General features: G+C 38.9%; 1 protein-coding gene across 5 annotated transcripts; it reads right to left on the reverse strand.

The window, feature by feature from the left end:
• Window positions 1-8,756: 8,756 nt before the first annotated feature.
• Window positions 8,757-27,107, reverse strand: snphb (syntaphilin b). 5 transcript variants are annotated; one of them, XM_042004801.1, is made up of 6 exons: window positions 26,983-27,107; window positions 18,144-18,305; window positions 13,084-13,263; window positions 12,455-12,562; window positions 11,298-11,444; window positions 8,757-11,177 (listed from the first exon to the last, which is right to left on the reverse strand). In XM_042004801.1, the coding sequence occupies exons 1-6, from the start codon at window positions 27,030-27,032 to the stop codon at window positions 9,188-9,190; spliced, it is 2,637 nt and encodes an 878-aa protein (XP_041860735.1). In that variant the 5' UTR covers window positions 27,033-27,107; the 3' UTR covers window positions 8,757-9,187. The 5 variants fall into 5 exon arrangements, with proteins under 5 accessions (XP_041860735.1, XP_041860736.1, XP_041860734.1 ...); XM_042004802.1 differs by lacking the exon at window positions 18,144-18,305; XM_042004800.1 differs by lacking the exon at window positions 26,983-27,107 and having other exon boundaries at window positions 18,144-19,848.
• Window positions 27,108-27,822: the final 715 nt, after the last annotated feature.

A 27,822-nucleotide genomic window follows, 5' to 3' on the forward strand; every position in this document is an offset into this window, starting at 1 on the left:
CAGCACAAATGCAGAAAAAGTGTGAGACTCTTTTTCTTAATGTTGCAGTAATAAAGAATAAAGAAATCTTTGATCAAGTCCTGTACTGTGAGGACTGTGAGGACGAGGTATGATCAAACTTTTACAGATGAGACTAGAGCATCTTGGGACTGAAACGTCCAACAAGAGAAATTCAAAACATAGAGAATACAGACTAAAATGTACCGGCCACTCTAAAAATTTGTTATAAAAGGCCAGCATACTTCAAACATTTGGAAGAAAAAGACATGAAGCTACCAAACATTGAGTCCTCTATCAGTGCAACAATTTCTTGATTCTTTTAACAGAACAATTTGTGTGTCAACATTATGAAATGATCAGTTGTTGCTGTAAGAAAAAGAAAAGACAACCTGTGAGTACAAAATGTGTAATAATTGCTCAGTAATCTTGTTCGCGCGTTTATTTTGTATAATTTGTGCACAAATGATGGAAACTTATAAATAATCATGCAAGATAGTTTCTATAATAAACACGACAATTATGAGCTTCATGGATTAACAAACTGTAAAATGATAGAATGTGGAAACAAGATGACGTGAACTTTTTTTAGTATGTTTATATTTCTGCATAAATTTGACCAAAAGTAGAAGATTTTTACTGAAGTGCCAAAAGCAGATAGGGAGAGTCAAATGAAATAAGACCAACTTATACTTGGCATAATTTGTTTAGTAAGAAAAATGTTCCTATATTACATTTCGATGTGGCAAAAGTAGGTCTGCACGAACCTGCTGCTACTAAATGTTGCTGATGATACACTCTGAGCATCAGCTTAGAGGGATTTAAACCATTTCCATAGGATAGTGTTCACCTTTTGGCTAATCCAGAACATTAACTTTTTCTTTAGTCTAATGGTTTGTCTGTTTGAAAGTGCAAAAAAAATGTTCAAGAAAAATACAGCAAGAAAATGACTGTAAATCATAGACATCTTGGACCAAAAAATCTGAATTAAACCAAAATCTAAATTTAATTTAATCAACAAAGCTAAGCTGCCCTCATCCAGCAGCAAAACAGACCCCAATCATCATACAGCCACTGCTGTGTTTCACAGAAAATGTTCTCATGCTAGAAAGCAGTTGTATCTTTCTCCAAATTTAACATTTCTAATTGCAGACAGACAGTATTTGGTCTCATCTCTACAAAAACAGCTCTGTCAACTACCTTCTGGTTTATTCATGTGATCTTTAGCAAACTGCAGACATGCAGCAGTGTACTTGTTCTTGGAGAGAACTTCTTCTTGCTGCATGGCCGTGCACACCGTTGTTGTTTAGTGTTTTTCTCATGTTGTTATAGACATTGGGAGCAAGGTTCTAGGCTCCTTTGTGACCTTGCCAGTTATCATATACTGAACCTGAATTTCCTCCATTTGTACACAATCTCTAACTGTACAGTTCGTAATATTAATAAGTGCCACAACTTTTTCACATACTATATTTCACTTTAACAGACACACAGTGATGCTTTGTTTTTAATCTCATATGGCATTTTTATTTATTTAACTTTGTAGCTTTTCTATAAAAGTATTTATTAAATAATATTCTGTCATTTATTTAATTAAAACATAGCTGCATCATTTTCTTTAATCTGTTTATCACTGAAGCCAACATGGTAATTGCAATGCATGTGTATATGTGAAATGTCTAATGAAGTGGCATATTTGACTGACTCCATATTTCAGCCTCTCATACCTTACTTAACTGTCAAATGGATGGCTAATCCTTGATGTTTACATACTTTCATACTTACAATATAGGATCACTTTATTTAATAAACAACAAAGTATAATATTTGTTTGTCTCTTATTTATTTAATAGTGTGTATTTGCTCATGGTGACATTTAAGGTCATATATATGCAGAAATACTGACAATTTAACTGTAATGTGCACTTTCAACTATTTGATCAAGATAACTTATATATGTAATAAAAACAAGACATTGCCCTTGGCAAATGAAACAAAGAAAGTGAACAAGACACGTCATATTATAGTACACTCACGTTATGGAAGTTTGATCACATGCGCAAGGAGAAACAATCTGTCAGGACTTCAGAGGCTTTGTAAATCAATAACGGTTTGATGTTTCAGTTAGAACAAGTCTTCACAATTTGAGCCTTGATAAGAATTACATGATCAGACGCCAACATACATGTCCACATAATGGTTATAAAGTGTAAAACTAGTGCATAGAGGTAAATTAATGGGGTTATAATGACTGCTGCTACTCAAAACATGCCCAAACCTCTTTTTACAGCTTCAAAATCCACTATATGTAATCTCTTTTACTTTGCCTTATCACCTTATGTTTGTCAAATTAACCTGACATTTAGCTTCTTACTGTTATTAAACACAAACTGTACTGATACAGTAACAATCATTTATATGACTTTCATCATTAGACATTTTTTTCTGAAGTACATTAATATTGAGAGAAGGAGGCATCCTCTCACATTCCAATACCCTCAAAGGTTTATGGCTTATTTTAAAACAGGACATTGTTTTAGTCTCCTCATCCACTTTCCATTTCATAGTCAGGTAACAGGAGCACAACCAGTGCACAATACATTAAAATAAAAGTGATGTGGAGGAAAGTTTAGAGGTGACAAACAACAAACAGTGCTGTCTCAAAGGCATTCTTTCAGTCTTGTCATGGATATCCATAATAAAAACCAAGTATGATTGTCGCTGACATCTGACAATAACACAATTTAACCACAGAGCAGAAACACTACTCATTCTCTACCAGTAGACTTTAAGAAATAATCATGAATTTTGGAGAGTTTTTACAGTGTGGCCTGCAGATGGAGATGGTGGTAAAATGTAAGAGTTCACATATGCAGTTTTTTTCAAAGAATTACAACATTCATAGAAATAATGACATTGTTATGGTATGTTTAAGGGTTTACCTGAAACATTTGCTTAATTTTTGCTTTAAACATTATTTAAACCAGTTCAAATGTAGCTGACACTGAATTGCAACAGAACAACAAAGCAGAACTCTGTGAACAAACAACACTTTGGATGCACATACCATCTCATCTTCAAGTACTTAAAAATTCATAAAGTGAACAATAGTGCAAAATATGTCAAATGATAAGAAGTTGTGTATTTAACAACAAAGAGCATTTTGGTTGATGTCAGAAAATTCTTCGGATGGTTGGATCCATGTTAAGAGTCAGAAGTCTGAAAAATGTAGATTTTAGTTTTTTGCTTCATGACAGACAATAACATGAAACTATGGACACCCAGGCAGAGGAGTGTAAGACAAACAACCTCGTTTAACAGTAAAGAAGAGGAAGACGTACCATACAAAGTGAAATCAGCTGCTTTGACTATAACTGTTTTATGTCTTTTTGTTTCTTTTTAGACATCTTTGCGGTTGTTGCATTTCCTTTTAACCTTGTTTGAAAATATTTCCTTAGTTATTTCACACTGCAACTCATTGCTTGTCTTTTTGTATCTCAGTCAAATATAGCTTTTAAATACATACATATTTAGTTGTACACACTTTTTAACAATCAGTTTGTGTATGTAGCTTGTTGTTTATCTATTTTTGAGGTCCTTTGTATTTTTTTTTTTTTACTTTAAATATTTCACTTTCATGACTGTCAAAGCAACATCTTTATGAGGTGTTTATTATGTGTGTAATAAATTAGAAACTGTCTACGAGTTCCTTAATGACTACTTCTGAGATGCCCATACTGGTTATGCTCATTCACATGGATAGTGAATGTTCATGGGCACCTAATCCTGGGCTACACTCGGGCCAGCAACATCAAACCTAGGTGAGCGCCTTGCATGAGGTCAATGGGGAAATTGTAGACAATTCCATTTGGGGCCCATTTTTCAGCCTATTTGTTCCCCCACATAGGCCTCACATAAAATGTTGGCAGGATTTAAAAAATTACGTAATAATTGCAACTGATTTTTCATTTAAATACCAATGCTAACAGCCACTTTAACTAATGGCCCTTTCCCACTAGTACTTAACCAACTTAACCCAGCCTGACACCACTCTACCCGATTTGTAGGTGTTCCCATCAGGATTTTCCTGGGGTGCGTAGATATGCTACTCCGTCGAGGTTCTGAAGGTGCAGAGCTGGGCCAAAAATCGTGATGTGTCAAGATAGCAGGCCACTATTGGCCAGAATTTGATGTCATGGGATGAGTCATGAGAGCGACTCCTGACCTCACCATCTTTAAAACCCCGACTGTGGATAACAAAATTGGCAGCATTAGCAGCAGAGATGGCATTTCAAAAACAATCTCCATGGTCCAGCACAGAGGTGAAGACCTTTTTGTATTTGTTGGCTGACGAAAAAATCTAGAGTGAGCTGGATGGTGCAATTTGTAATGAGGTTTTCCAGAAATTGGCGAAGTTAATGGCAGCTTATGTTATTGTCGTTTCACGTGCGTTGCAAACAAGTGACTTCATGATAATTACTAGCCGCCTTGCTAAGACGGCCCCGCCCACACCTTAACGCCCTCTATTGTAATAGGAATAATCAAAGCCGGGTGGTGTTGTGTCAGCTGAATTAAATAGAGCTAAGTGGGTTGTAGTGGAAAACCTCTGGCTTGGGGCCTATTGAGTCAACTCCTGCAATTACTTACTTTTTCTCATTACACATGTAGTTTGATGCACAAGGTCAACAAACAGTAGAAATGTCACTTTCATTGAAGTCCACATATACAAACAAAATGTTCTGATGCAACAACAACAACAACAAAAAGATCATTGTACATTTGCAGTGTCCATTAACATTCATTATCTATACCACTTAATCCAATGCAGGGTCGCGGAAAAGCTGGAGCCTATCCCAGCAATTGGCAGGCATGAGGCAGGGTACTCCCTGGACAGGATGCCATCTCAGCGAGAATTTAGAGTGACAATTAGCCTAACATGCATGTCTTTGGACGGTGGGAGGAAGCCGGAGTACCCGGAAAGAACCCACGCATTCACTGGGAGAACATGCAAACTCCACACAGAAAGGCCACTGTTCAAACCTTCCCCAAGCTGAGGCTCAATCTAGCGACCTTTTTGCTCTGAGGTCGTGGTACGAACCACCACACCATACGGTGTCCCTTAACATGTCAATGAATTTCTACAAATTAAAGAAATAATTTTGCTTTATTTTCAGGGATGGGCTCACTTTTGTAAAGTGGATTTAAATGCACACTACCAGAGTGACAGATAAAGACTATACCACAAGAGTATTCATTTTAGCAGAAATATACAGCACAGATCACAGACTGAGCACAACTTACTTCATTCAGATCTAGACTAAGGTGTCAACTGAGCTGGTGAGTATCTACAAACAGTTTGATAGTGATATAACTTCTCTATGAAATTTGATCATCTGAAGACATTTCATGAGTGTGGGTTCGATGTGAGTTTTTTTTGAAGACAAGCTTAAAGGGTACAAGTACAAACAATGATTATGCAAAGAAAGTATTCCACCCTGAAATCTAATGTGCATATTGCTAATATTACTCTCCCTTGAGCTAAAAGTCAAAGAGAAAAAAAACATATAAAAGAAGGAAATGTGCTTAAAGCAATTGTTCCATTAGATTAAACTCCAAATTAATACTTTATATGTTGATTTTGTATGAATAAAACAAACAAACAAACAAACAAACAAACAAAAAACAAACTTGAATTACGTTTTTGATCTTTGGATGGAGTTCTCTAGCTTCCACTGCTCGGTTAAGCTAATCACAGGCTAACAGTGGCTTCATATTTGGCAAACATATACAAGTGGGGTGTTAATCATTTCATCAAACTTTCTGTAAGCATTTCTATTAATGCTGAACTACTATTTTTCATGGCTGGCAAAAACTGTGACAGTACAAGTATGGGTTGTAACTGCACTTACAAGCCCCAACATGAAGACTATAAACAGAAAACACCTCATTATAGTTAGAGATTCATCTTAGCTATCTCAGGGTGGAAACACAGCCAACATAAAAAGTCAGGCTGAATCACCAGTTTGCTCTTCTTTCTTTATGAGTAATGACATATCCTCTTCAATATTATGCTTTTGCAAATGTCTGGAAATTCTCATGTCAGGGTAAATGAAACCACATTCGACAGCAAAATAACCAAAATAGATATTTCTCATTAAATCAAGACCATTATGTAGGATTAAGTGATATCATCTGGCACAATTTACAATCTTACTCAACCCTAAACTCTTATGGCGACAAATAATATGTAGCTCTTCTACAGAGCAAATGTATTTGGTTTTCTATTTTGGGTGGAATATCATCCTTCTAAGGCAATGGACAATTCTTATATTAATGTAAATCTACACTAACATACAGTACATGAAAGTATAGTAATGAATATTATATAGCATTTATTTTGTCTTAGTGTGACATAGGAACGTAATTTATTCAAGTTTCCACCCACTATTATCCTCTTTACATGTTCACTGGGACAGCTTAGTAGTGCTAAGGCAAGATTCACATGCTTGTATTGCTGACTTGTATTCCAGGTCCATTGCTTTGCTGAGCTAGCCAAGTAGTTCAATTCCATGACTAATTATGTGCATCATCTATTGAGATTTTAAGCATCAGATGCACCTAAGGGTGAGTTTGGAAACAGAAATTTAAGAGTTTTTAGTTAGAAAGTTAATCTATAATGGCCCCTTAAGGTGCATTTACAACTCTAAAAAGTCAGAGAAAAACAAAAAGTGGTAGCTGCTAGGGCTGCACAATATACTGACAATTTATCGCGATATTAGCCTGCACAATATATTTTGCAACAATAGCCCAAACTGCTATAAATAGTCATTCCTATTTGCATATTTTAAGGAGGTGATGTGACTTTCCGAATGCTGCTTTGTATTCATGGTCTTTGTGTTTCAGTGGCAAATCAAATGAACTCTTACTGTCCTGGATGCCTGCTTCATGCTGATGCTGCAGCACTAGAGCACATGGAGTGAGTGTTTTACATTACATCACAGTCATTTAGCTAACGCTTTCTCCAAAGCGACTTACATCTGAAGGTGGTTAGGCAGTACCGCTGAGGGTCTTGCCTAAGGACCCAACTGGAAGGTGGTAATATTCGTCCCCTGGGGGATTCGAACCCTGGTGTGAAACTGAAGCTCTGCCGGCTGAGCTACCCAGCTGGATGTTGGAAGGTAATGAGAAGAGCAACGACAATGCAGAAGAACTACAAGGAGTTATAGACAAACCCATCAGCCATTTTGTGTGTTGCGCCGTCTTATGGCAAAGCTATTACTGCGAGTCCTAAATACCTCCTATCTGCCGACACGGACAGTTGTCTACATATCTGTACTAGCGATGTTAGACAGTGGTCCAGTTACTGATGAGGGCATCTTATCTGGAGCTCTCAAAGTTATTATGTTTTTCATATAGACATCAGTGCAATAATGTAAACCCTGCTTCACCCAACAGAATCTCTTCTTAATAACTAACAAGCTACACTGGAATATAAAACACAAATCTCCTTATAATTTATCAAATGTTGAAATAGCTTCAAACTTTTGCAAAGGCTGTCAATTGTCTATTTTATTTCTAGTCTTTAGGCTGAAGGACTCTGATGTACATGATGTGTTTGTGTTACTGACCAAATGATTGTTATTGAAAAGTGTCAGTAAAATCTAGTGTTAGCTAAAACAATGCTACTGGGGTTATTATAGCATAAGCTATAAAGTTCAGCAGACGCGTGCGCAAGAGTTTTGCAAGTGCAGCTCTGTATGAGAAAACATCAAAGCGGCATTACATTTTATTTATCGCAGACCATAAAATGCCTCAGGCATGTATGACTATATGTAGTCATTGCAACAGTGTTATTGCATATTGCATGTTTTCCTGATATTGTGCAGCCCTGGTAGCTGTTGTTTTAACTGTTTAAAAGGACATATGTCCCTTTGATTCTCATTAAGTCAGACGCACACATAACACTGTCCAACCTTTAACAGTGAACATGCTGTTATGCCATTTAACTGCCTAAACCCATGAAAATCTTGGTTTTCTGACTTCAAAGGAAAATGTAGTCAACATGGGTATAATGTCAGTACCAGCTAAAAGAGCTGACTTTGGATCATGAGAATACATGTGACTGGAAATATTTACCCCATGGGAATGCTGGGCTTAAACAAAATAAAGCAATTGTCGGCTCTGGGGATTTTACTCTTCTGTCAAACCTTTCTTTGGCCAGTAAACCCACTACTGATCACTACAGTAGTCATTCATTCATGTACCACATAGATCCTTAATCCAATGATATAAACCAGTTATATGGAGAAGCAATTCCATTTCCATCCCACATGATCACCTGAAAAGTTTAACTAGGGTTCAGAAAAAAAAAAAAAAAATCTAGCCCAGCTTTTTAGGACCCCAAAGGGATATAATCTCAATAGAAACAATTTATTCAGACATTGTTACTCTAGAAACAAAAAAATCCAGTAACTCAGTTTGCATAAAATTAGTCACACCGTTCCAGTTCAAACTTAATATCGTGCCAAATCCATGCACTTTCTACTGGATGTGGACGGGGTTGAAGCAGCCTTCCAGTGTTGGCTGTGTTTCTACCTTTAGATCATACCTGAGTCCATCTACAATGTTCTTTACAGCAGATGAAGTAAAGATAAATTTGAAAAAAAAAGTGTCTACAGTCATTAGTTTCAGTGGATTTTTCCTCTGTCATCAATGAGCAGAGTCTCATGTTATAACTTGGTTATACATGTACACACTCATACATACATATTGTGTTTATTTATGCATTCTCCATACATATTCATTAGAACATGTCATAACTTGTGATTGACAGATCAATGAGCATTTCCCTGCATCTACGAGCAAATCAACAATCACCTTCAATCATACAAGTGTTTATCATTTACTTTAAGCAGCTCATTCAGTATGCACAAGCCAACAGACAAATAATTTTGGTAACAACAGCAGGACCATTCAACGGGAGACGACGAGGAGCAGGAACAAACAGAACATAGTCCACCAGTCATAGATGTTCCTGAATGTACACTTCTTGTACCCAATGATCCTCTAAGCATTTAACCTGCAGGACAGCCAGACAGGAAGATCTCGCTCTTCCCCCTTCTTGAATTTGAACAATCTCCAGACCCACACAGGAGATGTTGTCGTTGAGGACCACAGTGATGATGGCCTGTTACATTTGTGATCCCCCTAGGTCTCCCCCGCCTGCGGGGTAATGCCTGAGTCCACCTCCCCTGCGCAGTGAGTGCAGTGCCACAGTGCAACAGCCTCTTAGCAGTGAGCCTATGTGATACATGGGCTGTCCATCCCGCACTGGCCCACGGCAGAGCCAAGCAACTGTTGGCACCACAGGGATGGCCACTGCCAGCAAATCAACAAGGAAGTGACGACTCCAGTAGCTTTTCTGAATTTTTCCAGAATTAGATGAATCTTCATCCTCTTCTGCAGTGCCCCCTGTAGCCCCTTGATCTTTAGTTTCAACTTGGAAATCATCCTCATCGCGCACTTCCTCTGCTGGGATTCCAACTATCTCCTCATGGGAGGCAGATCTCCTTGGCTGGGATGTGTGAGGCTTTTCCACCCCTGGAGATATTGCAGCACAGCTTGGACTCAGCACAGCAGTTTCTGTCTGGGTGGATCCTACTGATAGATTAACCTCCTGTGGCCCCTCCTGAAACCCTGGGTTTTCAGGTGCTGTCTCACCCTGACTTTCATCTCCACAGCAACCTCCAAAAGTAAGTTCACCCCGTGTCTCCATTGATATCCCTGCTAAATCACACAATTTGATTTGCTGTTTTTCCTCCCCAGCACCCTCATCTTCCTCATCCATCCCGTTCACTGTGCTCTCTTGCATCTGTTGTTCCTCTTCTGCCTGTGTGATTTCGTGTGTTTCCACATGCTCCTCTGTTGCTGAATCTTCCTTCTTTCTTTTCTGATTCTCCTGTCTTTCATCTTTCTCAGTTCCATCATTTCCCTCACTCCAAGGGCTCTCCATTGAAAATGCTACAGTGGCAGACCGTGGTAGAGGAGGGACAAGTGGTTTTTTAGACACTGGAATAGGCTCTGTGGCTGTACTCATAACTGTAGCTGTAGTCACTGACGTTGTGGTGGTAATGGAGTCCAGATCCTCCTCCCCCTCATCAGACATCCAGGTGGAAGTGGGGCTGCAGGCCTGTGAACGGAAAGTGCGTTGCTCGGCTATAGTATCTAAATCTGAGGGACACTGAGACGTTGCAGGGATAGGACAGCTCTCAGTCTGAATACCTGTCTCCCTCAAGGGATGCAGGTACAAGTGATGGTGGGACAGGCAGGGATGGCTCATGCAGCTCGTTCCACCCAAACCACAACGAAAGGGTGTCATCCGGTCACTCGTGCACAGCTTCTCGTAAGTGGAGGAGTGCGGCATAGTGTGTGGCACTGAGTGGGACATATTGTGAGGGAAAGAATGAGGTAAGGTATGGGAATAAGTGTGAGGCATAGAGTGAGGAAGAGAATGGGGCAGAGTGTGGGCAAAGGTCTGTGTGTAAGAGTTGAGTAAAGATGCTGTTTCCTCAGAGAGGAAGGCAGCTTCCAGCAGCAGGTCAGTCCGGCTAGGGATGTTGTTTTCTCCACAGCACACAAAACCACTATCCTGGGTGCCGTCCCCTGACAGACACGGAAAGTCTGTCCCGTTACCATTTCGGTCTGCCAGTGCCTGATCACTCAGCTTGGTGTAGGTTGAGCTCCGAGTCAGGGAACGGGCTGGAGAGCCATCACATGAGCAAGACCCTCTCCCTCCTACTGTCAGTTTAGGCACTCCACCAGGACTCTCCCCTGACACAGATGCTGGTGCTGAACCTCCACCACGGGTCCTACAGCCTGGTATGGCTTCACCTTCCTTTGCTAATCCAGCCTGGGCTAATTCCATGCTGAGCAAAAGGTTCTCCAGCTTGTGGTTCTGAGTATTGATGTCCTGGAAGTACTTCTGGACCCCTACGTCCCCGCTGAGCCCACCGGCTTCGCTGAGCCTGGCACGAACAGTGTCCACTGCCTGTTTAAGCTGCTGGATCTCCTGACGTGCCTCCTTGAGGGCTAGCTGAGCCTCTACACGGTGGCACTCCTCCTCAACCCAGTCCTCCTGCATCCTGTAAAGCTGACCTCGCAGCTCATCTATCTCTGTGTCCCTAAGAGGGTTAAAATTGAGAAAAGCTAAGAAAAACTGAAGAAAACCTAAAGTCAACCATAAGAACAAACTTTCTGGGCAGTAATGGCGCTCTGTCTTGCTGTCTCAGTGTCTCTCTCACCTGTCTTGCAATGTGTTGATAGTTTCCTTAAGCTTGGCTCGCAGGTGTCGGATACACACCTCCTTTTGCTGCAGGGGTGTGAGGTACTGCTCTGGTGGAGGGGGGCGGATGCCATGGTTGTCTGTACATGATGTGTACTTCTGTCGTCTAGGACACACAAGATAAAAACCAAAATGAAAGTGACAGATAATACATTATGTTTTCCTGAGTCATTTTCCTGATGTGTTAGTTGAAACAGTCTTGGGTCAAAAACTGGCATCCAGGCCTGGTGATTTTTACTAGTATTTTTTTTTATAAATGGCATTTGATTAAGAGCTAAGACAATGGCCTGTCTTTATATGTTCTGAAATGCTCTCATGTCAGGCAGCAGGTGAGCTGGATACATTAATGAAATACTTAAGCAGAAGAGATGGATGTATAAGGCATTCAATATCAGTTTAGTCACAGAATAGCCTCTCAAGTACTATTAATAATACATGTTTCAAAATACCCTGCGATTTACTATTAAGGTCCAATTAATTTTCAGGCTTTGCGGATGTTGCCATGTTGATGTCAGAGGATCTTCCAATCATAAAGCATGAGTTAACGAAATTGATCTCAGAGTTTATTGGTGAAAGTCCTCGAGTTTGACTTAATGTAGCCTCCCCTAACACACAGAACATCAACTCTTCATGCTAATCTTAAAATGTGAAAACCTCTTTCTGTAGACCTCCCCAGCTCCTTTAACCTGTTGTTTTCAAATAATAATCCTCATACAATCTTCTAAGAAAAGTTAAATGACAAATATTGTGTATAGATTGAGATTCAAAATTATTATCCTTCAAGATGGTTTGTATGGATTTGTTTTTTTTAAAGGCTTTTCAGTTGGAAACTGCTACATTTTGCTGTTGGAAAGTATAGTGATAAACAAAAAGAGTAATATTATATTGACTGTTGCAGAAAATGAACAGATAGTCCAAAGTACGGTTATGTTGTATATGTGATATTCTTATTAATAATAATAAAAAAACAGTTGGAACAGTTGCTTCCCTGATGCATTTATCATTGATTTATAAGTCAAACAAATTATATATATGAATTTAGATTTCAAATTAGGTTTGAAAAGGGAAACATTTGATCTAAATTATTGGAAATCCATGCTTTTTATGATACCTTACCCTTTAGTTGGGCTACAATCGCTGCCTTTACACGAGCCTGAGTTGCTGCTGCTGCTGAAGGATGCATTACCGTATGGCTCTCTATTACCTTGTGTAGCCTGTGTTCGCCTGGTCCAAGAAAGAAGGGAACATGTTAGTTTGTACCTGGTAACATCATAAAACTACAGTCCAGACAGTACATGAGCTGCTGAGCAAAACTTTCATGGAATCAGAGATAAAAACAGATATGGAGTGGTCTTTAATCCAGTCAACCAACATGCTGAAACAACACAAGTATACACAAACACATCACAAATACACAGATCAAAGACAGAAAAACACTCCTCTGGGGCTGGAAAAGTAATGGTGCAGTTTAGTTTTTTTTTTAAGGGTAACGTGTTCTGCAAAAAATGAAATAAAACTGGAAAATCAAAACTAATTAGAAACCAGCAGAAAACATGCAGGAAATGGAGCAAACATAAGGAAAAGAGGGAGAAAAGAGGTCAGACTTAACATGATGATGTGGAAACACTTCCCACAAAGTGACATCATCAGACATTAACAGCAGCTCAGAGGGTTTCATCATTCTCATGCTTTAGACAGACAACACTGATCGAGAGGAAAGGCGAGAAGAGGGACTAGGGACAGACCGGGAACGAGGGGTGGAGGGAGAATTTGTGGAGCGGTTGTGGCGTTCTGGAGACTTTGTGGAAGTGTATCCTTTAGTCGGAGACTTGGTTGATGCATAGCCTTTAGTTGGGCGCATTGAGACCATATACCCTGTCTCCATGGGAACGTAGTCTAGTTCTATGAACCTGCAGTAGTCAAACCTGACCAGGCAAAGACAAGAGGGTGTTAAATCACACAGGATTCCACAGTGGATCACACCTGAGTAATAAACGTTGTGTGCTGTGAGTATTTGCACAGTTTAACTGAGGTGAGGTGAAGATGTTGGGTATATATTATAGCATGACTTAGCAGGTGGTGCATATGTCAAATATCAACAAGCACTGAAGTGGCACAGAAAAGGTGGCTCCCTAAAAGGCCTTGCATTAGTAGACAAAGCTCCTCACTTTGTTTCTTAAAGATGTTTCATATGGATAGCCATTTTTCAGCTTTAAGGCCTTTATTGGTGGAGATAAAATACCACTCTTCTTCCAGAAACACCATTTGTAAGTTTGTTTTTTTGATACATCTGAATGAAGCAAAGTAACATCAATGTTTCTTCAAAACAGCCACATCATATACAAGCAATTAGATACTGGTAAGCTTTCAAACAAATCTGTTTACAAACAGTAACTATCTTAAAGAGATCCGATCATCAAAGATGCAACAAAATGATTATTACACCTGATAAAATACAAATCATTCAAATCAGATTATGACAGGTTCAGATTTTTTTATGTACATCTGGATAAGTTTTATTTTAGAACAAAAAGGTCAATTAATTTCTTAAAGATGTTGGAATAAATTAACTATGAAGCATAAAATAAAATCCAGGATGTTGGCTTGTCTTTTGCTTTTCACCCTATCACAAACGGTGCCTTTCTTCTCCTTCTTTCATGTTAAAAATAAAAAAAATTTAATGAGGCAGACCAGCTGCTTGCTCATGATTCTATTTTGTTTTTACTCTCCAAACACCTGCTGATACTTGTTGCACCTGAAGACATTGCTTCTGTCACTTGAAAGAAAACAATGTGGAGTTCAGTGCTGGTACATCGGTGGTAGATAGGAAAGGAAGGATTATCGGTGATGGGCAACCTCTGTCAAGACTTATTGCTTACTGTAAAGGTTTACAACAAATCAAATATGCCAAAAGAAAGCACATTTTATAAAGTCTTTAAAGGGACATGATTGTTGCCCAATCACTGGCCTCCCGAGTGGGAGGTGGTGGGGACAAGCAGGACCAGTCAGAGCAGCAATCGGGGGTTTGCACACAGAAGATGAGAACTAAAACAGCAAAGCACTGGATCTAAAACGTTGCTTTTGTCTTATTCTAGTGTTAACCTGTTACTAGTCATGTCAAAGAAGAAGGATAACTAGACCAAGAAAACCTATTCGTTAATTATGTGTATTTAGTTATACGTCTTAATGACAGTCATTTCTATCTTCATGACAGGCCAAAACACACGTGTGTGTGTGTGTGTGTATAAAAAGTGGTGTGATAAAGTGTTTGCCACCTTCTTGCTTTCTTATTTTCTTGCATGTTTTTCACACTTAAATGTTTCAGATCATCAAACAAATTTAAATATTAAAGACAACACAATTAAACACAAAATGCAGTTTTTAAATAAAGATTTTTACTATTAAAGGAGAAAATTTTTTATCCTACATGGCCCTGTGTGAAAAAGTGATTGCCCCCCTGTTAAAACATAACTGTGGTTTGTAACACCAGAGTTCAATTTCTCTAGCCACACCCAGGCCTGATGATACCACATCTGTTCTTAATGAAGAAATCACTTACAATGGACCTGCCTGACAAGGTGAAGTGGACAAAAATTATCCTCAAAAGCTAGACATCATGTCAAGAGCCAAAGAAATTTGGGAACAAATGAGAAAGAAAGTAATTGAGAGCAGTCTGGAAAAAATTATAAAGCTTTTTCTAAAGCCTTTGGCACCAGAGCCATTATCCACAAATGGTGAAAACCTGGAACAGTAGTGAACCTTCCTAGGAGTGGCCGGCCAAAATTACCCCAAGAGCGCTGTGACGACTCATCCAAGAGGTCACAAAAAAACAAAAAAAAAAAAACAGAACAAAAAAAACCAAAAACAAATTGCTTGTATACACTGGATACATGACTTTAAAAAGGTGATTCATGGTCAAAAACCCTCCAATGTGGCTGAATCGCAACAATGGCAAATACTTGCTTGCAGTTGTTGCTGCTAAGGATGCCAACCAGGTATTAAGTTTAGGAGCCAATCACTTTTTCACACAAGGCCGTGTAGGTTTAGATTTTTTTCTCCCTTAGTAATAATTTCCAACCCCTCCCCTCAGGCAGGCGGCTGAGATGCATAAGGAGCAAGACCACCAGGTTCAGGAACAGCTTCTTCCCCGAAGCTGTCAGACTGCTGAACTCTTGCCATGCCTTGTAGACTCCTCCCCACCCTACCCCACCCTTACCCACCCTACTTCCCCACCTCTGAACACCAGCCCAAACCCTGCTGCCCTGCCCCCATCCCCATCCTAAACTGAATCCACCCCCCCACTCCGACAAACAGACCTGCACTGCAAACACTTTACCCCCCCCAGGGGAGTTCCTGTCCACATGTTTACATGTTTACCTGCTGTCCATATAAGTGCAATATCACTAATATTAATATCAGAAATGTTATACTTTGGACTACCACTACCTCATGCACATACATACTTGCACATATTTATCTAGGCTGCACATGCAAACTGGGCTCTTTAGTGTTTACTGTTATTTTTATTTTTATTTTATTTAAAATTGTGCTGTTTATATTCTATTGTATTTAGCTTATATTCTATTTATATTTAGCCTATATTTCTATTTTTTTTTTTTTTTTTTTCTCTTCATGTCTTATTTTATTTCACTTATTGCCCTCCTTCTTATGGCTCAAACCGGGACCTCAGTTCTAATTTCGTACCATAAACATGTAAATGTGAGCTGGTATGACAATAAAGTTCCTTGAATCCTTGAATCCTTGAATCCTAAAAAACTTGAAAACTGCATCTTGTGTTTACTTGTGTTGTCTTTGACTAATATTTAATTTAAGTGTGACAAACATGCAAAAAAAGAAAAGAAATCAGGAAGGTGGTAAACACTTTTTCACACCACAGTATATACATATATATATATATCTATATATATAGATATATATAGATATATATATGTGTGTGTGTGTATGTGTGTGCGTGTATGTACACATGTGTATTCCCTCACACATTCAGATGCACCCACATTTTTTTTTATACATACATGTATACATTCATACATGCATATATACTTACACACATTCATTCATTGTCTTCTGGATATATACTAACATACATCTAAACTTTTATACAATCATAATATACACATTAGCATATTCAGATATTTACATGAGTATCTTAACATCCATCCATCTTAATCCATAAATACATATTTATGGACATACTTGTAGCCACCCATACTGCCATTCATAAATACATTAATACACACTGAAATGCATCCACACAAACCTTTCTTATATTCATACTAACATCCAGTCATAGCAACATAAATAAACACCCCCATTCATTATAACATACAAACATCACTCCACCTAATAAAAATGAAAGTTCACTATAATCTATACTACCATCCATCCACATTAATATTTAGACAATGTTCAGCATAAACTTCACAACTTCTAATGGCATGCAGAACACAAATAAAAACAAAACAAAAATAAATTAATAAAAACTGTCAGCTCTGTCCTGGGAATTTAATAAAACACAAGTAAACAGCTATTCAACATCACACACTGGCTATAGCTATAATTTTTAGTGTAGCTATTAGCTTTTAGTTTGGCTACTGTGCTGAGTCATCGTGTCCTGTGTGATACAATAAGGGAAGAGGTTAGATGTCGATAGTTTAATAGTTCTTTGAAGATCAACTGACAACAGCCAAGACAGTAAAGCAGAGACAGGGGGAGGGGAGCAGCTGAAGCAATGAGCACGGAGAGTGAAAGAATATAACTTAATAATGATAAAAGAAACAGTTTTTCCATCCATCTGCAGGCACAGAACCTGAGTCTTTGTGTTTTCATCTGGTGGAAGTGAGCATCAGACATTGGCTAGCATGCATGGTGGTTTTGGGGGTGGGGTGTCTCTTAAGCTTTGCTCAAGAGAAACCACATCTTAGTTTTAGAAAAACCAAAACGCACTTTCTCACTTGAGGTGATGCCAGTGTCAGAATGCTGCTCAGTGAGCTCAGTGAAGCAGTGATCACTTGGGATCACAGCAACATCCCAAGGCAGGGGCCATTTTCACCATAGCCACTAAACACAACATCATGCTGTTAAAAATTAACATCGAGATTACCACTCCTACAGTTTGTGTGTTACCTACTGTCTTAGCTAAGTACACAGTGGTGCCACCACATCATTAGACTCAACGGTGACACAACAAACTAAATTAAAAATTTATTAAAAAACAAAACAAACAAAAAACTTAGGCATAATTATTTGATTTAACTCAAATCAGTTAGGCAGCAATTCACTTTTCAGTGGAAAAAACAAACAACATCTTAGTAACCATAGTTACTGTTAAGCTTTGGATTTTTTCGTATGAAGTGTCCACGTAGGCTCCATGTTTTTAGTTATACTCTAAACTGAGACAATTTGGACATTGTCTTCTTTTGTTTAGTCAAAACCAAAACAAAAAAGTAAAGTCAGTTAAATTAATTTTTGTCTGTCTTTTCTCTAAGACAAGAGAAAAATGTATTTTCCATTGTGCTGAGTCGTTACTTACATAATCAACAACAGGTGAATATAAATAAAAAATTTCAGGAGAAATTTCTAGTAGTAATTCTCCTTCGAAAATCCCACTAATATATTTGATTTGTTGTGCTACGTTTGAAAGCTTGACAGGTTAAGAAAGTAAAAGCTTAACCTGCAGCATGATAATGTGTGTTGTTGTTGCTGATGTACTGTATTTGTTTTAGTGGCTACAGCTACAGTTGCAGCGCATGCCCTCGGAAACTGTAACTGAGGTTTTCCTCACGCAGGGGGCGCAGGCACCGGAATAGCAATCGGTGCAGTAGAAGCCGGTGCAGCCATCCCCGACGTCCCCGGCCCCGAAGCCGGCTTGGGCACCGGAACGGGTGAGGACGCCAGTATTTGCTGCAAGCGCCGTTTGGGCTGCAACACCTTCAGAGGGTTGAATCTGAGGAAGAGGAGAAATGACAGAAAGGAGAACACCACAGCTACAGACTGAGCCATCTGCGAGTAGTCCTTGTCATGCCGGTGAATCCAGTGCAACCAGTTTCCACAGACACCATGTCACATTTATCAGTCTGTGATCTTTACATAAATCACAGCTTTTGGCATCTGAACAAGAGTACTGATTAAGATAGTACAACAACCTAAGTTGTAATTGATCAATAGCAAGTTTTGACTAGTATTTAGGTAGCCAGTTAGGTTAATTACTACAATAGATCAAGTGTTAAACAACACTGTGTACACAAAGTGTATACACAAACTGCACAACAAAGAGAGAGCCTTGATGTCTGATATGTGAGCGTTAATGGACATGGAAAGATGCCTCCCTGACACAATCTGACAGAGCTTTTTTATTCTTTAAGCTGTGTCCAGGAAACAGGCAGAGGAAGTTCAGTAGCTGCAGGAGAAATCACATCAATACACTCAGAGTGTGTGGTATAGTTTACTAGATCCTTCAAGCTAATCGCTGCAAGTACAGAAGTGAACTACAGTAAAAATACCGACACTGACCACCATCACTGACATGACTGCAAAGAGACATAGGTGTGATGTTACATGTTTCATGTATGTGTAGAATGTTTTAGCACCACCTGTTAACTGTGTGGAGAAAGCAGACAGCTCATTTCAGTTATTCTGTTTCTCTATTGCTCATTTTGGGTCACATGGTTAGTCTAAGGTGAGACCTGCCATTTTGAACCAGAGTCTGGCATAGCAGGAGGCTTCAGTTGGGCCTCTGCTGAATCTTTACCATCTGCCTGCGTTGAGCCTTAAATAAGCTTTGTTTGTAAGTAAATCTGCCATGTTTAAAGTTTGCGAATAGATTTTGAGCCATATTTTGTCTTTATTTGGTATGTGGACAAATTATAGTGGCTTCCTGCTTTAACATACAATATCTTTAACTAAACAGGCGCTTGTGATTAATTATACATTAAAAGAACATTTCCTTGTGTTTGCTTTTAGTTTCACAAGAAAGTGGAAAAGCACCGTAAAGAAAAACAATTGATGAAGAAGACAAGTAAAAACCTCTGAACTTTTCGTCCACGTCCTTGTCATCATTTAAATCTTGAGTGCCTCATACACCTGTTCAGCTGTCTGTCACTTCATGGAGAGTTACGCACACAGAGGACAGAATAAGAGGAGTTGTTTAGTTTAACCTAGCCTCTGTATTTCCACAGGATTTTTTTCTGATGTCTTCATTTTCAAATCTGCATCATTGTTAAGTTTTTTCTCATGATTATAATTAATGGCTTTAGAAATGCTAAACCATTAAGTAAAGAAAAATTTCTGGAGTTAGCCAGATGTCATTAACAAAATAAGGTAAATATTTTATACTTTTAAGCTAAAGGAATGGCTAAGTAAGTGAAATGCAGACTTTGTAGAAGGACATTTGTGAAAGATTGGTGTCAACAGGTCTTCCTGTCTAAAAGCTGTGATGCTTGTTGGCCTCTCTTTCCTGTCCTCTCCACCCCAACCGGTCGAGGCAGATGGCTGCCAAATGTAAAGTTCCCTCAGATGATGATGATGTGAATTGACGCTATAAAAGATGAATTTAATTGAAATTTTACAAAAGTATTTTACCTCTTGTCCTCTGTCTTTAGAACAATATCCCTGCGGAAATGTCTGCAGGGTTGTGGCACATTTCCACAACATTAACAACATTCACCATTCCTCACTTTCCTGTATAATCCAGTGTGTGGCTGTAAATATGTTTATTTGACTTTGACAAATTTAACTCTGTGTTTTGATCATTTGAAAAATGGAACTATGAGAAGTGGATGATAAGGCCCAGCTTTGAGCATATTTACTGACGACGTTCTTAGCGACTTTGAGACAAAAACGAGAAACAACAGTGTCTGGAAGAATATCTGACCAGCTGACAAAGCTGAATGTAGGATACATGGAGACACATTCAGTAAAAATGATAGAAACAAACAAAATTATAAGAAGCTGAAGGACCAGAACAGCCAACATGGTATCAGCCATAGAATAAATTTTCCGTAACTTTGCAGTGGAAATGTAAACCACCCAAATTTCCAGGAATTCTTTTACGCTAGTAAATAAATTTTGGATGATGAAATTCTAGAAAATTTTGGTGGAAAAAGCCCCTTTTCATCCGAATTTGTTGACCTGGTAGGTCCCTTCCACTACAGATTTGCCCACATAAAGCACCACGTCCTGTCTGAAATTCCTGTCTTTTTTTTTTCCCTGCAAACTATAAAATGAAATTCAAGCCATTTTCAATTTTTTAACATTCTGTTTTAATAGTTAAAAGGAAAAATGCCTCATATTTCATTAAGTTTTTCATTGTTAAAATGAAAATGCTCATTTTGTTTTGTAATACTCACCTAAATGGAAAATCCAACAACCAAAACACACACTGATCATTTCTTTTTTGTGATCAACTTTATTTTAGGACTACACATGAAGACATACCTGAGGACAAGACTCAAAACACTGACATTTAAAAAGAAAAAAAAAATCTGAGAAATAATAATAATAAAAAAACATTAGAATAATGCCTAGCCCTCACACCCCTTTTACCCTGGATCCAGGTCATCTCCCCCCATCCTGCACTACCCCAGAACATCCCAGTGGATGATCGAAAGAGTGTACCAGGTCTATTCTGCCGACTCCTTTGCTCCATGAACTCAAGCTGTTGAAAAGAGTTTCCTACGAGTAAAATATAGCCTGTGAATAAAATTGTAATGAATTTGCTGATGATCAGGATTTCTGATGTCAAATTCTCCCACAGTTCATCCCAATCAAATCTGGGGTCCAGTTCTCTCCTCCACATTGTGTCCAACACCACTGGTCTATAAGCATTCAGTGCAATAAACCAGTAGGGTCTGGAAATGAAACCACTTGTGTCTCAAGCAGAGCGCAGCACTTTATGAAGTGAATGAAGTGCAAGAGGACCCCGTGAGGGTGTGCTCGCTTGTAAGGCAGATCGTAACTGTAGATAAAAGAAAAAAGAAGTATGCGGTATGTCATGCGTGGTACGTACAGTATATCTTGAAATAAGAGTAAACCCCCCTCATCATAAATATCTCCCAGTATTCTGATGCCTTTGTCTTTCCACTTAGAGCCATGAGACCTGAGCATCAGTTCGAAACTAGGTTAATAAAGGTCTAAGTGTAAAGGCCTGACAAAACTGATCCTGGGCAGAACGTTAATTTCATTAATGGGATTCCAACTGCAGAGCGAGTTGGGAAATTTAGACCATCTGTCCAAATCTGCAATTTTTCCGTTAAGCGTTCTGCAGAAATTGTTTTTAATTATTGTCTGTATTGAAGAGGAAAGGTTTATCCCAAGATAAGTAAAGATATCAATAACCAGAACAGATATAGGGACGGCAACATCATACGCCTCCTGAGCTTAGAGCTAACAATGCAGATTTTTTGTCAATTTCTTTTAAAACAGAAAAGCTTTTTTTGTTCGAATGTTGAAAGGATATGGGGGACAGATTGTGCTGGGTTATCTATATACAGGAAAATATCATCCGAATAGTGAGTGATGGTGAAATGTTCCACTGATCAAGGTGGGAGAGATTGTTGTGAAGGGCTTGTGCTAGGGAAAAGAGAGCAAACAATAGGGACTGAGAGGACAGCTCTGTCTCGAGCCTCTTGAAATAGCAAAGGGGAGCTGGTTTGACCTGAAAGTACCACAAGCTGTCCAAAAGCTGTCTGGTTTTTGTAAAGTACCTTAATAATATTGACAAACTGGGCACCAAACCCCATAACTTCAAGTACTGACCACAAGAAAGGCCATTCCAAGCAATCAAAAGAATTCATTACATGTAGTGATAGGACAGCAGCAGGAGAGTTTAGTTTTTGTGGAGCCCTCTATAACATGTAATAATCTTCTAACATTGCCAGAGGTCAGTCTTGACCTGATGAAACCCATTTGATCATAATGCACTAAATCTAACATACAGGCTTGAAGTCATTGAGCTAAAACTTTAGCGTAAATTTTTAGATCCGCATTTAAGAGTGAGAGAGGCTTGTAGTAAGAGCATTCCACCAGATCCGTCCCTTTATTAAGAAGCAGAAAGATTAATGCAGAGTTAACGTCCCTAGAGAAATTCACCCTGGTGCCATGCGTCCACCTTTTCATTTACATCTCTATAATCTTTGTGTGAAGTATTGTAAAGTATGGGAAAGTCAGACACAGCTAAAAATGATCTATATTCTTCCATGTTGAAAGTGTTTGCAGACTGCACTGTCTAGCCTGCTCTCATTGATCAGTCACTGAAGCCTCTCGCTGCTTCGTTGTAGTGTCATGGGACAGTGACAAAAATTGAACATTTTCCTATTGTCTTGTGTCGCATCACTAGCCCCAGCGTGCATGTCTACATTAACGAGGACATTTCACATGCACGAATGTCGCTTGTCGCTTGGTTGGAGGAGGGCAGCAATTTTCGCCTCATCGTGCAAGTTCTACAGGAAATGAATGGAGAAGGAGCAACGGCGTCTCCCGTGTGTCGAGCCCTGACTGACGCAGTTTAAGCTATCATTGTTCAAAAAATTATGACAAGCATATTTGTCAAAGTTGTCCTCCGAACGGTACAGCTCCCAATAAAAAAGGGAAAAGAAGAATTTACTATTTTTGGATCACATTACGCCGCCGTCTTTGTCTTTAATACAGAAAATGCCAGCAAACGCTCATCTGTCTGAAGCCTCATGGCTAGAAGGTGGCTGGGTCTAGAGGAAGTGAAGTAGTAAGTTTGCCTTGTTTTATCTCTTTTTTTTCCTCGCCTATATTTTTCAGTTAGAAAGAGATGAATGGGTATACTGAAATAGTATCATGGAACATAAATGGATGCGGGAACCCAGTTAAAAGGAAGAAGGTTCTGACATATTTAAAACAGAAAAATATGGATTTAGTATTAATTCAAGACTCACATATTGAGGGAGAGGAGAAGGTAAGGAAGTTTAAAAGGGATTGGATGGGCACAGTCTTCCATAGTTCATATTCTAGCAAAAGAAATTGTGTTTTGATCTTTATGAATAAAAACTTAAGTTTTGTATAACAAAAAAATATCAGGATAGGGAAGGGTGTATTATATGCTTGGAAGTACTAATTAATGGGATTCGGACGGTTTTGTGCAACATATGTACACCGAATGTAGAGGAACCAGATTTTTTCCAGGAATAAAGAAAATAATAGGACATAGTGAGGAACAAGTCATGTTAGCTGGAGATTTTAATCAGGTGATGGATGGGATGACTGATAAGAGCAAGCCCAGGGGTAAATCTTCACCTAGGGACAGAGAGGGTATTTATTTGTTGGTAGAGGACCTAAGCCTAGTGGACATATGGAGGCTAGTTAATCCTAAGGAAAGAGATTACACATTTTATTCTAATTGCCATATAACATACTAAAGGATAGATTTCTTTTTGTTATGAAACACTTTAGTAGACTCAGTGATGGGCTGTGAGATTGGTACGAATGAATGAGATTGGTGGCAAGAGAAAAGAAATTAGATAAAGAAATATGTGAATTAGAGAAAAAACTGACGAGGCAATATTCAAATGATAAATGCTAAATTATCTTTAAATTAAAATATAGGCTACATTTTATTTATAATAAAAAGACTAAGTATGCCTTATTAAGGCTTAGGACAAAATTATATGAAGGTGGTGAAAAGAATGGGAATTTATTAGCAAGACAACTAAAGCAACAAGATAACCCGAACAATATTGCAATGATTAAAAAGGATAATCTACGTAGTTGTTGCCTCAATAAAAGAAATAAATTCAGCTTTTAAATCATTCTATCAAGAATTGTATACCTATGCTGGTACGCGTAATGAAGAGGTAAAAATTTTTTGCTAGCCTTACAATTAGCATCTCTCAGGTTGGATGCGCCTATAACAAAAGAAGAGATTAGAGTGGCTATTCGATCTGTTAATAATGGGAAGTCACCAGGTTTGGATGGCTTCTAAATTGAATATTATAAGAAATATATTGATATTTTGACACCAGTTTTGCATAAATTTTATTTAGAGGCACTAGAAATGGGCAGTTTACAGAGTACATTTAATGATACGCTTATTACTCTTATTCCTAAAAAAAGATAGGGATATATCAGACCCAGCAAAGTATCGACCAGTGAGACGGCAAGATTTTTACAAAGGTTTTGTCCTTTCACTTGGTTAAGATATTTCCAGAGATCATCAATGGTGATTAGGTGGGCTTTGTTAAGAATAGATGTTCGGGAGACAACATGTGAAGACTTTTTCACCTTATGCATATAAGTAAATCTAGTCTAGCATTGCAGCCTTCTCGCTTGATGCGAAAAAGGCATTTGACAGGGTGGAATGGGGTTTTGGTTCGGGCCTGGATTCTGCAAGACAATATATTCTAGTCCGAGAGCTGCAGTTTTGACAAGTGAGTTAGTGTCAGACTTTTTTCAGCAATCTTGCAGAACCTGTTAGGGGTGTCCTTTATCCCTATTGCTCTTTACTATATCTTTGGAACCTCTGGCTCTGGCTATTAGAGCAGATAAAGAAATCAGAGGTGTTCATGCTGGGGGCATGCAAATCAGAAGGGATGCCACTTTTGAGCCTTCCAAATGTGAGACTGTATAACTTAGCATTTGAAATGTCGAGACTAGTAAGCAAACTCTGAATTGAGCTGGATCAAGATTGAGTGGGAGTTGGAGGAGGTACACAAGATGTGTGGCGTGTCCCACTTAAAACAACCTTATGCCTCGCTGTGGTACAACTCGGCAGCACGGATTGGGAAAGAACCTGTTTTAATGGAGGAAATAGCTTGTCAAAGGTATAGAAGTGACCTTTATTCAGAGAGAACGATTATGTCCTTTGCTCTGATCACTCAAAAATATGGTTTGGAAATGAAGACTAATTTTTGGAAGCACCTACAAAAGGGACTGTATTACTAGGGGGCACATTTACTCATGGCACAAATACAGTGGTGACTTTTTTCGAATTGCTGGGAGTAACACAAAAATCAGCTGTTTTCTAAAAATTGTTAAACAGTCTTAAAAAGGATATATGTGAAAATTTAAGGACCATATGGAAAAGGGATCTGAGTGAGGTCACAGGTAAAGAAGATTGGAATAAGATTCTGTCACATGCCAATAAATATGTAAGCGAGACTAGAGGCAAATTTACTCAGTATAAATTACTACATAGGTAATATTTTACTCCCTCTAAACTTCACAGAATGGGAATTATGCTTAATAATGTATGTTGGAAATGCCGCTCAGATCCAGGGACATTCGTACACGATGGGAATGTGGGGTTGTTTATACCTTTTGGCAGAGAGTATTGGACAGCATGGGGAAGTGGATTGGCTTCACATCACCCATGTCACCAAGATTATGTTTATTAGGGAATCAGTCTGTATTGCGTGGAATTTCAAAATATGATTTAGTGGTTATTAAAGTGGGGGTGATTACAGCTGCTTGAGTGATTCTTAGTGCGAGGAGGGACCCTGCTCCTCCAGAGTTTAACAAATGAAGGGAAATTTAATTTTGGGAGAATGTTTTGGGCTTAATGACAATGTGGAGGATTTTGACAGATCATGGGGGATCATGGGGGAAAATGTTTCCCATTTTCAGTGCACTTTTTTATTTTCATTGGTGTGGTCATTTGGAATTTGACCTATTCATTTAATCTCGTTGTTTTTGGGTGACACCTGACTTTTGATGATTATTGATAATGGGCCCGAAATGTAAATGTGATAGAAAGGTGTGATGAGACCTTTAATATTACAGAATAAATATAGTTTGAAATATTAGCTATTAGATTTTCTTTTAAACTGTGGGTTTAATGCAACTTAAAACAAATTTGACCTCAAAAATAAGGAAAACACAACAGTGATATCATAATGTTAAAAAGAAATAGCATCTTCCTCTGCAGGATAAAGTGGATATACTGTAGCTTGAGATACACAATGTAAAAAATCAACATATTTTCTATATAGGATTTTTTTCCACACACAGTTGACCTGAAATAGGACAAGCACAGGTGTATTAATGAGGGCTGTGTTCTGCTTAGAAAATATCTAGTTTAGTGTATTTTCTACAACTAACCAGCATGTACAGCTACATAAGTGGATTGCAGCCCTGAAGAATTTCTTTATTCATTCATTTTCTCTATTGCTTAGTCAAATTCAAGGTTGCAGGAAAGCTGGAGCCTATTATAGCAATTAGCAGGTGAGAGGCAGGGTACACCCTGGACCGGTCACCAGTCCATCGCAGGGCCAACACAGAGAAACAAACAATGATTCACGCTCACACTCACTCCTAGGGAGAATTTAGAGTGACCAATTAACCTGACATGCATGTCTTTGCTGGTGGGAGGAAGCCGGAGTACCTGCAGAGAACCCATGCATACAAGGGGAGAACATGCAAACTCCACACAGAAAAGCCAATGTTCAAACCTCCCCCCAGTCGAGGCTCGAACCAGTGATCTTCAACAACAGCAAAGCAAATAGCATATTCTGTTTTATAAATACACCGTTTTCAGTTAATGGTGTCTCTTTAATTTCCCCAGCCATGACTGATATGCCCCTGACATTTAGCTGTGCCCACCTTAGAATGCACATAAACACTGGCACCCCAAACAAGCTCACAGGTCTTTGATGGCAACCTACCGGCGAGAGCCCGACGTAGACCTGCGATTGGCTGGAGCAGGCGCAGACATGGAGCCAGGCAATCTCTGGGAACTTCACGTTTCTTCTGTTCTTCCTCTCTCCCTGTGATCTTCAGCTCAACGCCACGTGCCTGGAGGAAGAAGCAGACAAATAAGCAGTGAGTGACAAGCACTAAGAAAGAAGGGTGATCAGCAACAATTGCCGGGACAACCGGTGTGTTTATGGATGCTTCAACGTGCAGGCTGGTACTGCTGAGTCAACCTGACACTTAGCTGGCTGAAAACCAAGAGTTCAGTAGCCAATCACCTTTTAGCTTCATGGGATGATCCACCAATCAACACCATTCTGTCTAATCCCAGGCCAAGTAATGGTGGATGCATCAGTGGGTGGGGGCAGATGTGTGCTCTTACTTGACATGTGGCTGTATGGCTGCAGAGTGTAAAGGACATCATCTCAAACATTTAACCATAGTGCCTGTCAGTACTTAGAAATCATTTATTAGTCTGTGTGAAAAGCCAGATAATAGCAATTCACTACATATTTCTGCCACACCGGTAGTGTATGCTAATCCATAACATCCTGTATCTATTTTAAGATATAAGCACATGGAAGGGAAAAGAGGAGGGTTATTATCATCAATAATATATCACACAACTTGATGGAGCCTTGAGTGCCAGGTTGTGCATGTGAGTAAATGCAAGAGGCCTGTTGTGAGTCGGTTTCCTGCTCCATTCAGCTGAGATTTCTCTGCCAACCAAGACTGATTCAGTATGTCTCCCTCATACTTCCTTCAAAAGAAGATGATTCATTTAAATTCTGTTGACACCCTTCTGTACCAAC

The sequence above is a fragment of the Melanotaenia boesemani genome, chromosome 13, assembly GCF_017639745.1.
Source record: "Melanotaenia boesemani isolate fMelBoe1 chromosome 13, fMelBoe1.pri, whole genome shotgun sequence".
Classification (NCBI taxonomy): Eukaryota; Metazoa; Chordata; class Actinopteri; order Atheriniformes; family Melanotaeniidae; genus Melanotaenia; species Melanotaenia boesemani.

Excerpts from the sequence above, each read along its gene's own strand:
- snphb (XM_042004800.1), bottom strand. The coding sequence starts at position 18,361 with ATGGCTCAGTCTGTAGCTGTGGTGTTCTCCTTTCTGTCATTTCTCCTC. Across the intron at positions 12,563-13,083 it reads CCCTCCACCCCTCGTTCCCG|GCGAACACAGGCTACACAAG; the intron begins GTCTGTCCCTAG and ends TTCTTGGACCAG. Across the intron at positions 11,178-11,297 it reads ATCAACACATTGCAAGACAG|GGACACAGAGATAGATGAGC; the intron begins GTGAGAGAGACA and ends TAACCCTCTTAG.